The sequence below is a fragment of the Haliotis rufescens genome, unplaced genomic scaffold (genome assembly GCF_023055435.1).
Source record: "Haliotis rufescens isolate VD_foot unplaced genomic scaffold, xgHalRufe1.0.p SCAF_69, whole genome shotgun sequence".
NCBI lineage: Eukaryota > Metazoa > Mollusca > Gastropoda > Lepetellida > Haliotidae > Haliotis > Haliotis rufescens.
The window spans coordinates 138,607-153,595 of NW_025964360.1; the positions used below are offsets into that span (position 1 = coordinate 138,607).

General features: G+C 43.8%; 1 protein-coding gene across 3 annotated transcripts in view; it reads right to left on the reverse strand.

Annotated features, from left to right (window-relative positions):
- Positions 1–437: 437 nt before the first annotated feature.
- Positions 438–14,989, reverse strand: part of LOC124112077 (sperm-associated antigen 1-like) — a 46,545-nt gene continuing 31,993 nt past the window's right edge. For 2 of the 3 annotated variants that reach the window (XM_046472011.2, XM_048387274.1), the window contains 10 exons: positions 13,538–13,618; positions 12,368–12,695; positions 11,030–11,137; positions 9,077–9,166; positions 8,320–8,433; positions 6,759–6,891; positions 6,263–6,568; positions 4,033–4,104; positions 2,929–3,024; positions 439–1,257 (listed from right to left, as the gene is read on the reverse strand). In XM_046472011.2, coding sequence (XP_046327967.2) covers positions 1,163–1,257; positions 2,929–3,024; positions 4,033–4,104; positions 6,263–6,568; positions 6,759–6,891; positions 8,320–8,433; positions 9,077–9,166; positions 11,030–11,137; positions 12,368–12,695; positions 13,538–13,618 — 1,423 coding nt within the window. In that variant the 3' untranslated portion in view covers positions 439–1,162. Of the gene's footprint in view, positions 1,258–2,928; positions 3,025–4,032; positions 4,105–6,262; positions 6,569–6,758; positions 6,892–8,319; positions 8,434–9,076; positions 9,167–11,029; positions 11,138–12,367; positions 12,696–13,537; positions 13,619–14,989 lie in introns of all 3 variants that reach the window. The other variant, XM_048387275.1, reaches the window with a different exon arrangement.

The window sequence follows — 14,989 nt, forward strand, 5'->3', positions numbered from 1 at the left end:
GGGACACCAGAAATGGGCTTCACACATTGTACCAATGGGAAATGAACCAGTGTCTTCAGTGGGACGAGCAAATGCTTTAACCACTAGGCTACCGACCGCCCCGATTGTTGAACCAATTGAACTTGGTCGCCTCTTACGACCAGCATAGGTCGCTGAGGATATACTCTAACCGGATCCCCACTAAAAACCTGGATAGCTTTCTTTGCAGCAAAATATACTTTCTGGATCCAGTCAATACATAACAGCTCTAGTCTTGTGTGTTGGTGCTGACTCAACAGCTTCTGTTTAGATTGAGTGAGTTGGGTTTAACGCCGCTTTTAACGGTATTCCAGTTATATCACGGCGTGTCAGCTTAATGTGGGAGGAAAGCCCGAAGTGATGCACGTCTCAGACGTTTACCACTTCAGTGAAACCAACGAGCACGGGTATGATGCTGACAAACCTAATTGTGGCAAACTGGGTTTCAAACCCACAATCATAGGTTTCTGGCATGCCCAAGGGACGCAACCCTGCACAGCGAATCGCGGCGCCTTAGATGACTGGGCCACTCATGCCCCCATCATGATTAAAAAACAAATATCTACAAAACTGCTAAGTTATGATCACTTTACACAAATCACCAAATACACACACTCTTTTCATTAACAGAGAACATAAATAAGGATTCCAGAGTCAAAACCAAAACCAAAAAGTGGCAGCCATTTGCAATTCTTATCTGGCTTCTGTATTCAAAGTTTGCTGTCAGTGAATACAGTATGCATATTTCAAGAAGACAGAGCAGGGGGTCATCAGCTTAATTCGACTAGAGTTTTATTACTTAGGATGAAAAAACTAGTCCCTCTAAATTTTCACTAGTCTAGAACTAACAAGACTTGATGCTCATGTCTATCCCTGGATAGGTATACAGTTTCCCCAAAGTATTTCATGATCTTATTCCAACCGGAGATTTAGCAGCTTCAAATCCTGCAGCGAACATTGGGAAACATTTCCAATGGAACATTATTAACTGCTGATGATAAACAATGAATGAGTGCACCTGCACCTGAGTGAATGCTGTTGAACGACACCCCCTGTAATCTCACAGTCCTCCACGACTGTCACTAGGGTTGGCCATGACAAGGTGGTGAGAGTAATGAAAATACGATCCTTCTTTTGGCACATCTCATGACCCGTAGTCCTTCCTCAGCTTGGTAAGATCTTGTTCGGAGTAAGTTGACGACCTGTGCCTTGATATGACATCACACACATGACCAATGTCTGAAAGTTGAAAAGAAACTTGTAATAAATCAACACTATGATTATATATTAACCACCCCAATTCATCAGTTTCACATATCAAACGTGTATTTGTTTGTTTGTTTGTTGTTTAACGCCGCACTCAGCAATATTCCAATATGACAGCGGTCTGTAAATAATCGAGTCTGAAAAAGACAATGCAGTGATTGACATTATGAGCATGGATCCACGCAATTGGGATACGATGACATACATCAACCAAGTCAGCGAGCCTGACCACCCGATTCCATCAGTCGCATCTTACGACAAACATAGTCGCCTCTTACGGCAAGCATTGGTTGCTAAAGACCTATTCTACCCCGGATCTTCACGGGCTTAATGTGTGAGGAATGTGAGATGCTAGGCAGGTCTAAGACCATCACCAATCTGGTCTAACCCATGCCCAAGGGTATGGTCTTGTCAAACAAAGAAACAAAATTTGAATCAAATCAGGGATTTAAACCAGGTTTCTCGGACAATAGAGGGATTAGCTTAACCCTAAATGGGCCCTAGCATCAAAAGGGCCTCAGACAAAGACAGGAGGGGGCTGCTAACTTTCATAAGCACGACACCACCATTCTTGTGTACAGTTAAAGTTCTGGTTAATAAACAAAGACATCTTTGTCCTGTCACCACAGACACAACATTTGCACATAAGACGACCAAGTCCCCAGGCCCTGGTAAGCTAGACAGTGTCAAGTCGCACTTACGACAACTGTCCCCCGATCAATTAGACAGTGTCAAGTTACACTTACGACAACTGTCCCCCTGATCAACTAGACAGTGTCAAATCGCACTTACGACAACTGTCCCCCGATCAATTAGACAGTGTCAAGTCGCACTTACGACAACTGTCCCCCTGATAAACTAGACAGTGTCAAGTCGCACTAAAGACGACTGTCCCCCTGATAAACTAGACAGTGTAAGGTCGCACTTACAACATCTGTCCCCCTGATCAACTAGACAGTGTCAAGTCGCACTTACGACAACTGTCCCCCTGATCAACTAGACAGTGTCAAGTCGCACTTACGACAACTGTCCCCCCATCAACTAGACAGTGTCAAGTCACACTTACGACGACTGTCCCCCCATCAACTATACAGTGTCAAGTCGCACTTACGACAACTGTCCCCTGATCAACTACACAGTGTCAAGTCGCACTTACGACGACTGTCCCCTGATCAACTAGACAGTGTCAAGTCGCACTTACGACAACTGTCCCCTGATCAACTAGACAGTGTCAAGTCGCACTTACGACAACTGTCCCCCCATCAACTAGACAGTGTCAAGTCACACTTACGACGACTGTCCCCTGATCAACTAGACAGTGTCAAGTCGCACTTACGACAACTGTCCCCTGATCAACTAGACAGTGTCAAGTCGCACTTACGACAACTGTCCCCCCATCAACTAGACAGTGTCAAGTCGCACTTACGACGACTGTCCCCCCATCAACTATACAGTGTCAAGTCGCACTTACGACAACTGTCCCCTGATCAACTAGACAGTGTCAAGTCGCACTTACGACGACTGTCCCCTGATCAACTAGACAGTGTCAAGTCGCACTTACGACAACTGTCCCCTGATCAACTAGACAGTGTCAAGTCGCACTTACGACGACTGTCCCCCCATCAACTAAAGGGTATGTATCACCTTTCTTCTCATCTGCTGACATGAACATCTGCACGGTGCTGAATCTGTCCACTGTACGCAAGTGATGTAGTACACTGTAGCCCCGCTCCACGTCACCTGAACACAGCAGGACTACACATTAAACATCACGTTACACTCCTCTCATCACAAAACACGCATTAATGTCGTATTGGTTTATTGATTTTAATATGAAAGACATGTATAATGTTGAGTTGTTTCTTGCAACAGATTTGCATTTCATTAAACAAGGGATGCTCAAAACTACAGTCCAACATTGTTGTGTCACACACCTGAGGACCAGAGAAATAGTTGATGCATTCGGGGTTCATCATATCCAATTGACCTTATTATAATCTGACCAGCCATGATATTTACCAACTAACATCTCCAGGAAATCCTGTACAGTGTTCCCGTTTACCGGTAATTACCAGTTTTTCACTGGAAAAATTAGGCTTGGACCGGTAATTCATGTGACTGTCAGTCCCTGTGGACCGGCAAATAAAGTAGCTTATAAATCTTTGTTGAACAAAACATTGGTGATATTCATGTAAGTCTATTTCTCGAATGATGTTTTTCAGCTTGTCTGTTACCATCAGGGTTTCCCCTTGTCTATTTTTAGAGCCTGGAAATATTTCGCTTTGCTTCAAATATATATTAGGGGTCACATCAGAACGACCTTTCATCCGACCAATCAGTGCGTCGCTTACTAGATTATGAAAGTGACAGTCGGAACGTGATTTCTAATCATGCAATCTCGAAAACTTTAACATGGGGTATTCAAAACGATAGTTACGGGTTTAACGACTGAATCGTTACAATCTAGACCATGTATTTTCCATACCAGAATGTTTTTTGTTCAGGTTTCAAATTTGTAATCAAAATTTGTCAAAATATGTTTCGAAGCGTAGTCGCCAGTTTGAAATTTGTGCCTTAAAGCACGAGAAAGCTGCCTTCTGATTGGTCATTCCATTGGTTGGTCAAAGTTCCCGCAAGGTCGGTCTGACGTGACCCGTAATGTGATATCCTCAGATCTTTGTTTAGCGGTAGCGAGAACTAACATCTGATTTTAATGAGATTGGTTCTGACTTGTTTTTTTCACCTCACCTTTGCCAACCATTAGCTTGACACAACTGATAATCTTGTGCAGCATCTGCCCATCCAGCTTGTTGCTGATCACTGGAAATACAATTGAAAACATTCTTATAGTATGTATGTGTGAACGAAGCAATTCGGTGACAACCCTCAATATTTTCAAGGGGGCACAGGGGGCACAGGGGGCACAGGTGGCCCAGTCGTCTAGGGCGCCGCGATTCTCTGTGCAGAGTTGAGTCCCTTGGGCATGCCAGAAATATATTATTGCGGGTTCGAATCCCGGTTCGCCCTGACTATGTTTTGAGGTTTGTCAGCACCATACCCGTGCTCTTTGGTTTCACCAAAGTGGTAAACATCTGAGGCCTGCATCACTTTGAGCTTTCCTCCAACATTAAGCTGACACGCCCCGAAATAAATGGAATACTGATAAAAGCGGTGTTAAACCCAACTCACTCACTCACTCACTGAATAATTTCAAAAGTCTTATAATGCTAGCCCACTAAAGTATCGTGCTGCAGTTTAACATGGATACCGAGACCTTCCGCTCTCCAGCCAAACACTCTACACACAACACCACATAGGCGGTCTGTCAATCCTAAGCCCCCAGTATTGCCACTAGCAACATCTTTATCCCCATGTGGGCATCCCTGATAATGACGAGGGAAGAGAGGAGGATATTCAGCAACTGCAGCTTACAGTGCATTATTATTGCTTACGACTAAAATAGATAGAATTACAGTAAACTGCGTTTATAACGAACATGTTTATAACAAACTGACGGATATATCAAACTTATTTTTTAGTCCCACCCACATGCTGTATATATGCTGTATGCTTATAATGAACTATAGTTATAACGAACTAAAATTAGTGGTCCCTTTGAGTTTGTTATAACCGTAGTTTACTGTATCATAAAAATGCCTGCATGTTATCAGAAATCTACAAGGCGTTTAACTTAATAGCAGCCCACAATTTCCTGACGATGCCTTGCTGGCTGTTCTATTGTTACATGCAGTCACAGGCATCCCGTTTCTTGTTTGTGACGTCGTCCTATATTATATTCTATGATGCTGCTATTTTGTTAATCAGCCACTAAAATTATGCTGCTGTTTGTTGTTTTGTTCATTTTGTAATTAGCTACAAGTTCTAGCCATTTTAGCTATAATAATGGTAACTATTTTTCAAGGCATTGTCATTTGCAGAAGTCCTCGGTCTGTACAACAGCCCTCCTTGTCTTGCAGTTAATGGCAGACCTCAGACTTTTGCAAATGATAAAACCCGGAAAAATAACATTACCCTTATGTTAAAGCTGCATTAGCAATCTTGAAGCTATTCAAAACAAGCATAAATATTCATATCCGCCGCCAATATGATATGTCCGGTTGTGTGCAAGGCATAGTGAAGAAATATGGTAGGGTTTTCCAGACCTGCTCCGGAAATGAGCACTACCGCCATGTTTAAGTCAAAGTCGTTGCTATGGAAACTAAAAAACACAACTTCTTTTTCAAAAATCCCATACTATCAAAAGGCACCAGTTTAGCACTAGACCTATCTATGTGCCAAGTTTGGTGAAGAAATACAGTACGGTTTTCAAGATCTGCACCGGAAAGGAGATCCACCACCATTTTCAGTCTAAATCAAAGTCATTGAGCACTATGAAAACTCAAAAAAATGTTTTGGCAAAAATCCCAAACTATCAAAACACCATCCAGACCATCTATGTGCCAAGATTGAGTTCTGCTCTGGAAACAGAATGTGAAGGTTGGACGACGGAAGGACGGACAGCACCCATTCCCATATCCCCCTTCCACTCCGTAGAAACAGCCAACCATGCAATCTGACAACATCCATGAGGTGAGGTGAGGTGACATGGGGTTTAACGTCGCGTCCAAGATTATTGCACTTATATAGCGACGTGCATGCACGTGTATGTGTGTGTGTGGCTGCTTGTACTAGTCCGGACTGATGCCGATTTATAGTGCTAGCTCACTGAGATACCATGCTGCAGTTTAACATGAATACCCCACTCAGACACAGTATACTGACTCCGAGCCGACCAGTCCTTGTTTTAGCCCCTTAATGCCGAGCGCCAGACAGGGTAACAACAAGTACCATCTTTTAACGTCTTTTGGTATGACGCGGCCGGGGATCGAACCCCCGACCTTCCGCTCTCCGGGCGGACCCTCTACCACTAGACCACGGAGGCGGTCGACAACATCCATGAAGTCCACATAGTACTTACATCTCTTTAAATCCTTGGGCTGTATTTGTTGCATGAGCTCAGCAAAGGGTTCCACACTGGTTGCAGTCTTGAGTGAGTTCCAGGCCTGTAGGAACTCATACGGTGTGGCCTTCTCTAACCTGGGGACACTCGGCGGGGACACGGTGACGCTTGAAGCACCCGCCGTCTCCATGGCCTTCCTATTGGACTTGGACTTGGACTTTCTTGACTTGTTGGACTTGGACGTAGACTGGGGTGATGTTGACGAGCTGGTGGAGTTTGTCGTAGGTGGTCCTGCTGCATCAGTGTGGGAAGGTTTGGTGTTCTCTGAAAGTAAAGATGTTGTGCATAGCATCATTTTAAACAAAAAACACAAAGAATGAGGAATGGTAAGGACTGGTTTTGGTCCACAGGACCTGCATATGGGCAGAACCTTAACAAGGTATAGCTTTGTGCTTGCTTCATTTGCAAGTCCTCTTTGTTAGCTTGTCTGTATGTACGCATGATTCCTACCCACCTGACTGAGGCTTTGGTTCCTCCTCCTCCTCATCATCATCATCTACTTCCTCAATCTTCATCTTCCGTCTCTGTTTTGGTGGTGCCTCATTTGACGTCTTTTGTTTTTTGTCTTGTACAGTTTTCTCAAATTCCTGGAATTCACAAATTAATGCAGATTTACAAAACATCCTCAAATGTATTACATGGTCACATGAGCTAATGGTGTCTTACATGACAGTCAGCAATAATCCAGTATTGTCATAGAAGCCTGTAAATAATAATAATAATAACAATGTTGCAACAGCAGTGAGAACCAGTTTCCCAGGATCCCAACATAGTGATAACAATGTTGCAACAGCAGTGAGCACTTGTTTCCCGGGATCCCCACATAGTGATAACAATGTTGCAACAGCAGTGAGCACCTGTTTCCCGGGATCCCCACATAGTGATAACAATGTTGCAACAGCAGTGAGCAACTGTTTCCCGGGATCCCCACATAGTGATAACATTGTTGCAACAGCAGTGAGCACCTGTTTCCCGGGATCCCCACATAGTGATAACAATGTTGCAACAGCAATGAGCACCTGTTTCCCGGGATCCCCACATAGTGATAACAATGTTGCAACAGCAGTGAGCAACTGTTTCCCGGGATCCCCACATAGTGATAACATTGTTGCAACAGCAGTGAGCACCTGTTTCCCGGGATCCCTGCATAGTGATAACAATGTTGCAACAGCAGTGAGCACCTGTTTCCCGGGATCCCCACATAGTGATAACATTGTTGCAACAGCAATGAACACATGTTTCCTGGGATCCCCACAAAAGGATTACAATGTTGCAACACCAGTGAGCACCTGTTTCCCCGAGATAACAATGTTGCAACACCAGTGAGCACCTGTTTCCAAGGATCATCACATGGGGTTAACAATGTTGCAACACCAGTGAGCACCTGTTTCCAAGGATCATCACATGGGGCTAACAATGTTGCAACACCAGTGAGCACCTGTTTCCCTGAGATAACAATGTTGCAACAGCAGTGAGCACCTGTTTCCCTGAGGTAACAATGTTGCAACACCAGTGAGCACCTGTTTCCCCGAGATAACAATGTTGCAACGCCAGTGAGCACCTGTTTCCAAGGATCATCACATGGGGTTAACAATGTTGCAACACCAGTGAGCACCTGTTTCCAAGGATCATCACATGGGGTTAACAATGTTGCAACACCAGTGAGCACCTGTTTCCCTGAGATAACAATGATGCAACACCAGTGAGCACCTATTTCCCTGAGGTAACAATGTTGCAACACCAGTGAGCACCTGTTTCCCCGAGATAACAATGTTGCAACACCAGTGAGCACCTGTTTCCCCGAGATAACAATGTTGCAACACCAGTGAGCACCTGTTTCCCTGAGACAACAATGTCGCAACACCAGTGAGCACCTGTTTCCCCGAGATAATAATGTTGCAACACCATTGAGCACCTGTTTCCCTGAGATAACAATGTCGCAACACCAGTGAGCACCTGTTTCCAAGGATCATCACATTGGTTTAACATGAAAACTGAAAACTCTGAAAACTCACCTTTCTATACAACTTTTTAATGAGCTCTATTTCTTTCTTGGCAGCTGTGTTGGTGGGCTCTATCTTCAGCAGCTGTAGCAGATCTGCCAGGCTGTACTTGTACTCCTCTAGCATCTGCAGGGGACACAACCATGGTGAGAAGCGGTGAGGAGAAATGATGTCTAACGTTGCGTTCAAGATTATTGCACTTACATAGCAACGTGCATGCATGAATGTGTGTGTGTGTGTGGCTGCTTGTACTAAATGCCGATTTTATAGGTACAGCCTACTGAGACACCATGCTGCAGTTTAACATGAATACCCCAATCAGACACAGTACACTGACTCCAAGCCAACCAGTATTAGCCCCTTTATGCCAAGCGCCAGATAGGGTACAAACAAGTTTTTTTAACGTCTTTTGGTATGACGGCCAGGGATCAAACCCCAGACCTTTCGCTCTCTGAGTGGATGCTCCACCACTGAACCACAGAGATGGTCGACACAGACATGGATCATACAGGCATGTGAGCATGAAACACAAGACCTCTGAAGGACAAAATTAACTTCTCAAGTACTAATTTCCTTATTGAAAATGAGCTAAAGTTGCTTCCAGGCCACAGAAATTGCAACTGCACAGAAGTTTTTCTTCTAACCTAATATGACACCATATACCGTAACTAACACGTAACTAATAGTATGACACCATACTACACAGCAGTACTAACGCAACTATGAAACAGTACACCAGTACACAGTGGTCACAACATGAAACAAGCACCTTCCTGGCCTGTGCTCTCCTGTACAAGGCTTTGGTGTTTTCCTTTTCATGTTTCAAGGCCTCGTTGCAATCATCGACAGCATCCTGGGGCTGCAGAGACAAGAAACATGAGCGAGTGAACAAATGGGCAGTTAACACATATTCATCAACATTACTACTAAATGAAAGCCGTCTCTGCCTTACTTTTCATTTTTTTCAAATTCTGTTATCAGGGGAGGTGAAATGGGGTTTAACGTCGCGTCCAAGATTATTGCGCTTATATAGTGACGTGCATGTACGTGTGTGTTTGTGTGGCTGCTTGTACTAGTCCGAACTGATGCCGATTTATAGTGCTAGCTCACTGAGATACCATGCCGCAGTTTAACATGAATACCCCACTCAGACACAGTATACTGACTCCGAGCCGACCAGTCCTTGTTTTAGCCCCTTAATGCCGAGCGCCAGACAGGGTAACAACAAGTACCATCTTTTAACGTCTTTTGGTATGACGCGGTCGGGGATCGAACCCCGGACCTTCTGCTCTCTAGGCGGACGCTCTACCACTAGACCACGGAGGCGGTCTCAAATTCTGTTATCAAAGTTGTTCCAATGAACTAAGACAAAACCACACAACAACAAAGGCAGCATCCCTTGAATACATGACATAAGTTGGTTGGTTGGTTGTTTTGTTGTTTAACGCCGCACTCAGCAATATTCCAGCTATATGACGGTGGTCTGTAAATAATTGAGTCTGGACCAGACAATCCAGTGATTGATATCATGAGCATCGATCCACACAATTGGGATCGATGACATGTATCAACCAAGTCAGCGAGCCTGACCACCCGATCCCGTTAGTCGCCTTTTACTACTAGCATAGTCGCCTTTTATGGCAAGCATGGGTTGCCGAAGACCAATTCTACCCCGGATCTTCATAAGCTTAAATAACATCATCTTGGGTAAATCTGTGTGTTTTATTGTTGTTTAACTCAGCACTCAGCAATATTTCAGCTGAATGATGATGGTCTGAAAATAATTAAATCTGGACCTCATAATCTTGTGATTGACATCATGAGCATTGATCTACACACTTGGCATACAATGTCATACATCAACCAAGTTACAGTGTTTCCAGCCAATTCCGTTAGTCACCTCTTACAACAAAGCCAGGTTGCTGAAGATGACGTTTAACATTGATCTTCACAGGTGTATTGGGTAAGACGTCCTGTAACAATGGTATTGAGCAATTTCTTAGTAAATCAGATCAACATTAGGATCTGTAAAAGATGTTTTGTTTGTTTGTTTGTTGCTTAATGCCACACTCAGCAATATTCCAGCTATATGACAGTGGTCTGAATAATAATCGAGTCTTGACATGACAATCCAGTGATTCACATCATGAGCATCTGGGATAAGATGACATGCATCAACCAAGTCAGTGAGCCTGACCACCCGATCCCGTTAGTCACTCTTATGACAAGCAAAGTCACGTTTTACAGCAAGCATGGGTTGCTGAAGACCTATTCTACCCCGGATTTTCACAGGTTTTACACAATTGGGATAAGATGACATGCATCAACCAAGTCAGTGAGCCAGACCATCCGATCCCGTTAGTCATCCCTTACAACAAGCATAGACGCCTTTTACGGCAAACATGGGTACTGAAGACCTATTCTACCCCGGATCTTCCCGGGTCCATAAAAGATGTGAGTCCCCATGCTTGTTTGTTTGTTTGTTGATTAACGCCGCACTCAGCAATATTCCAGCCTGCAGACAATGAGTGAGTGAGTGAGTGAGTATGGTTTTACGCCGCTTTTAGCAATATTCCAGCAATATCACGGCGGGGAACACCAGAAATGGGCTTCACACATTGTACCCATGTCGGGAATCGAACCCGGGTCTTCAGCGTGAAGAGCGAACGCTTTAACCACTAGGCTACCCGACCGCCCCCTGCAGACAATGAGGGATCTGTACCTTGTTGAGCTTGAGGAAGCACAGTGCCCTGTTGGTGTAGCTGACCCCCCTGTCTGGCAGAGTCTTGATACAGCCAGTGTAACACTCCACAGCCTGCTGGAACTCTCCCTGGAAACAACACAATCAGCACAGAATGAACACATGAGTGTGTGAGTCAGCATGGTCAGTAGGGATTAACTCTACTGATACAGCCGGTGTAACACTCCCTGGAAACAACACAATCAGCACAGAATGAACACATGAGTGTGTGAGTCAGCATGGTCAGTAGGGATTAACTCTACTGATACAGCCGGTGTAACACTCCCTGGAAACAACTCAATCAGCACAGAATGAACACATGAGTGTGTGAGTCAGCATGGTCAGTAGGGATTAACTCTACTGATACAGCCGGTGTAACACTCCCTGGAAACAACACAATCAGCACAGAATGAACACATGAGTGTGTGAGTCAGCATGGTCAGTAGGGATTAACTCTACTGATACAGCCGGTGTAACACTCCCTGGAAACAACTCAATCAGCACAGAATGAACACATGAGTGTGAGTCAGTAGGGATTAACGCTACTGAAACAGCCGGTGTAACACTCCACGGCCTGCTGGAACTCTCCCTGGAAACAACACAATCAGCACAGAATGAACACATGAGTGTGAGTCAGTAGGGATTAACTCTACTGATACAGCCGGTGTAACACTCCCTGGAAACAACTCAATCAGCACAGAATGAACACATGAGTGTGAGTCAGTAGGGATTAACTCTACTGAAACAGCCGGTGTAACACTCCCTGGAAACAACTCAATCAGCACAGAATGAACACATGAGTGTGTGAGTCAGTAGGGATTAACTCTACTTTGGAGAGTGTCTTACAAATATCACACTGTGTCACTGATCTGTCCATGTAAATTGTCAATTTGAAATTCTATTTCATTTCAGCAATCATGTAATTAGAAATAGTGAGAATGTATTAAAAGGGGAAGATGGGAGCTTTTCCATTAGTCTGCAAACTTGAACCAATTTCATGAAAGAGTGATCGAGTGAGTTGTGTTTAACGCCGCTTTAAAAACTATTCCAGTTATATCACAGCGTGTCAGCTTAATGTGGGAGGAAAGCCCGATGTGATGTAGGTCTCAGATGTTTACCACTTCGGTGAAACCAACAAGCACGGGTATGGAGCTGACAAACCTAGAAACATAATCGGGGTGAACCGGGATTCGAACCCACAATCATAGGTTTCTGGCGTGCCCAAGGGACGCAACTCTTCACAGCGAATCGCAGCGCCTTAGACGACTGGGCCACCCGTGCCCCCCATGAATTAGAAATCTCAATCAATTTGTTTCCTACCTTTTGGACATGTTTATTGCCACTTGATTTGAGTTTGTCAAACTTCTCTTCAGGGGATTCAGGAGCAATGGGTGTTTTAATCTCTGGAACCTTCTGCACTGGAACCTTCTCTTTGATTGGAACTTTCTCTTGCACTGGCGTCTTCACGGGTGCTGATGGAGGCGCAGTGAATGATGCACCCTGGGTAGCACTGGCTGGCTGCGAGGGGGGTTTAGGAGGAGAAGTGGAATCCACAATTTCTGGAATCTCCCATGGGAACACGTTGACTATAGCCGGAAGCTTGTCTCTCCATCGTGAACCGTCTTGGTCTGTCAGGTGCTTCTGGCATCTGCAACACAGTGAGTGAGTGAGTGAGTGAGTGAGTGAGTGAGTGAGTGAGTGAGTGAGTGCGTGAGTGAGTGAGCGAGCGTTCACTGTTTTATGACACAGCCATATTTCAGCTTTATCACTGCAGCATATACAATATCCAGTCTGGGACAAACAAACCAGTGGTTGACAGCATGAGCACGGTCAATATTTTTCTTACTTCGTCACCAGCAGTGATGCAGGTGCAATAGACGAGATGGTGGAATCTGAGAAGGGTGTGAAAGTTGATAACCATAATGGAAGTGTAACCGATGGACACGGCAGGGATGCAGCTGGGGATGAAGAAGCTGAAGACGAGACTGAGAATCAAGCTCAAGTGAGCGTGGCTCAATCTCGACCAGTCTTCTACGTGTCTCCTCTCCCGGCTGATGTGGCTAAACTAAGACAGCAGGGCAACGATCTGTTCCGCACAGGGCAGTACGCTGAGGCTTTAGTTTGTTACGAGAATGCCATCAACAAGCTGGATGAAGGTAGGATATTTAACACTGATACGGTCTACCGGAAGGATAATTCTCGTGTGTTTTTAGCCCATAAATTTAAAAAAAGGCCCCATTTTCAAATACAATGGGACATTTTAACATTCTGCACTATGGGCAAGTGTGGGTGTACCTCTGGAATAAATGAAATATTAACATGAAGGGCCCATGTCAGAAAATTCCTAGAGTGAACCCTGCCTAAGTACTTGGCTCAACTACAACGAAGTACTGAGTTTTTAATATCCCAGAACCCCTACAGGGGTCGGCTTATCTCATCCCACATTTATCGACAACAAAACCTTTTGTCTTATCTTGTATCATTACCAACCTTGAGGCACCTTGATGAGCTTGTTCAACGCTTGAGTCTATGCTGAGGACGTGCTTGTAGTCGGCGTACGCCCGGCGATATCTGCAATGTTAGGCAGCACTGTGTATAAAAAGGCCAGGCAAGCATGAAACTTACTCTCTCCCTGAAATACACATACCGTATTCAACGTAATAAGCGCCCACAGCGATATTTGCTAATATATTGGCAAGTGAACAATCCCAATTAGCACCCTTCCTATTGATCAATATACACAAGACTTAAATATGACTCGATCATGTGTCATATGCACCCTTAATTATGGGCAATTAGATTCTGGAAAAATATATCTGTAAAAATATATATGTAAACATTTCAGGCTGTCAGCATAAACCACGAAATTAACGATCTTTCAACTCCAAAATAATATTCTAATAGGAGCCTCCTATTTCTAATTTTGAGAGCGCTTATTATGTAGAATACGGTACTCACAAATCTAAACATACTTAAAAGCATGAATACAACCATTGACTACCGTATATGACCGCGTATAAGCCGAATTTTGAGGACCAGAAAAAAGATTCTGTAGAAAGGGGTCGGCTTATCCACGGGATACACTTTCATGATAGTATTTTTCAGATCGTGATCTGTCAGAAACATCGCCTGAATGACGGTCCGATAGATTACAACTTCCTGAAAGTTTGGAAGTTGCCACGACTAGAGCCATTTTTGTTATAAATTATCAATAAAGTTATTATTATACACCAATGTTGTCATTATCAGGTTGTTTACACAAACATTTTCAAGTTGTGGGTGCTTAGCGATCGTGTTAGGAGTAGGGGCTTAATTCCTTTGTTTTCGAGAGATTAGTTTAATAAACTGGAAAAGCCTGTGAGTAAGTGATGGTCATTCAATGTGTTCATAGTATGATAGTTTATTTAATTCAATTGGATTAACATACAATAGTGGTGTAAAGGGGGTTATAAAAGTTGGTATCATTTTCTTTCGTATTTCAATGGTCAAATTAACACCTCGGCTTATCTATGGGGTCGGCTTATCCGCGGTCATATACGGTATGTTTTCTACAAATAATTCTCACATCAGCTTTTCATCCTCTGTCATATCACAAACATCTCACTAAAATCAGATCTATTACTTCGATACAATACTTCTGTCAAGAGGACACACCCATACAGGTTGTGTCAGGTGAATACAAAGCAAACAATGAATGCCCAATCTAAAAAAAAGGCTGCATGGGTTCTGAGGTCAAATAGATGTCAGCTTTCTAAAATGATTCTCCTTCATTTCCTTACCACCTAATTCAGAATTTCAGTTTGTACAAAAGAATACCCAGACAAGTAACAGATATTCCTCTAATCCGTCTCCCTTATGGGTGCATATGCCATTGTGCTCAGAAACAACAGCGTGTAGAAATATCCCAATTATAATGGCCTTGCCTTACTTACCTACTTTCTG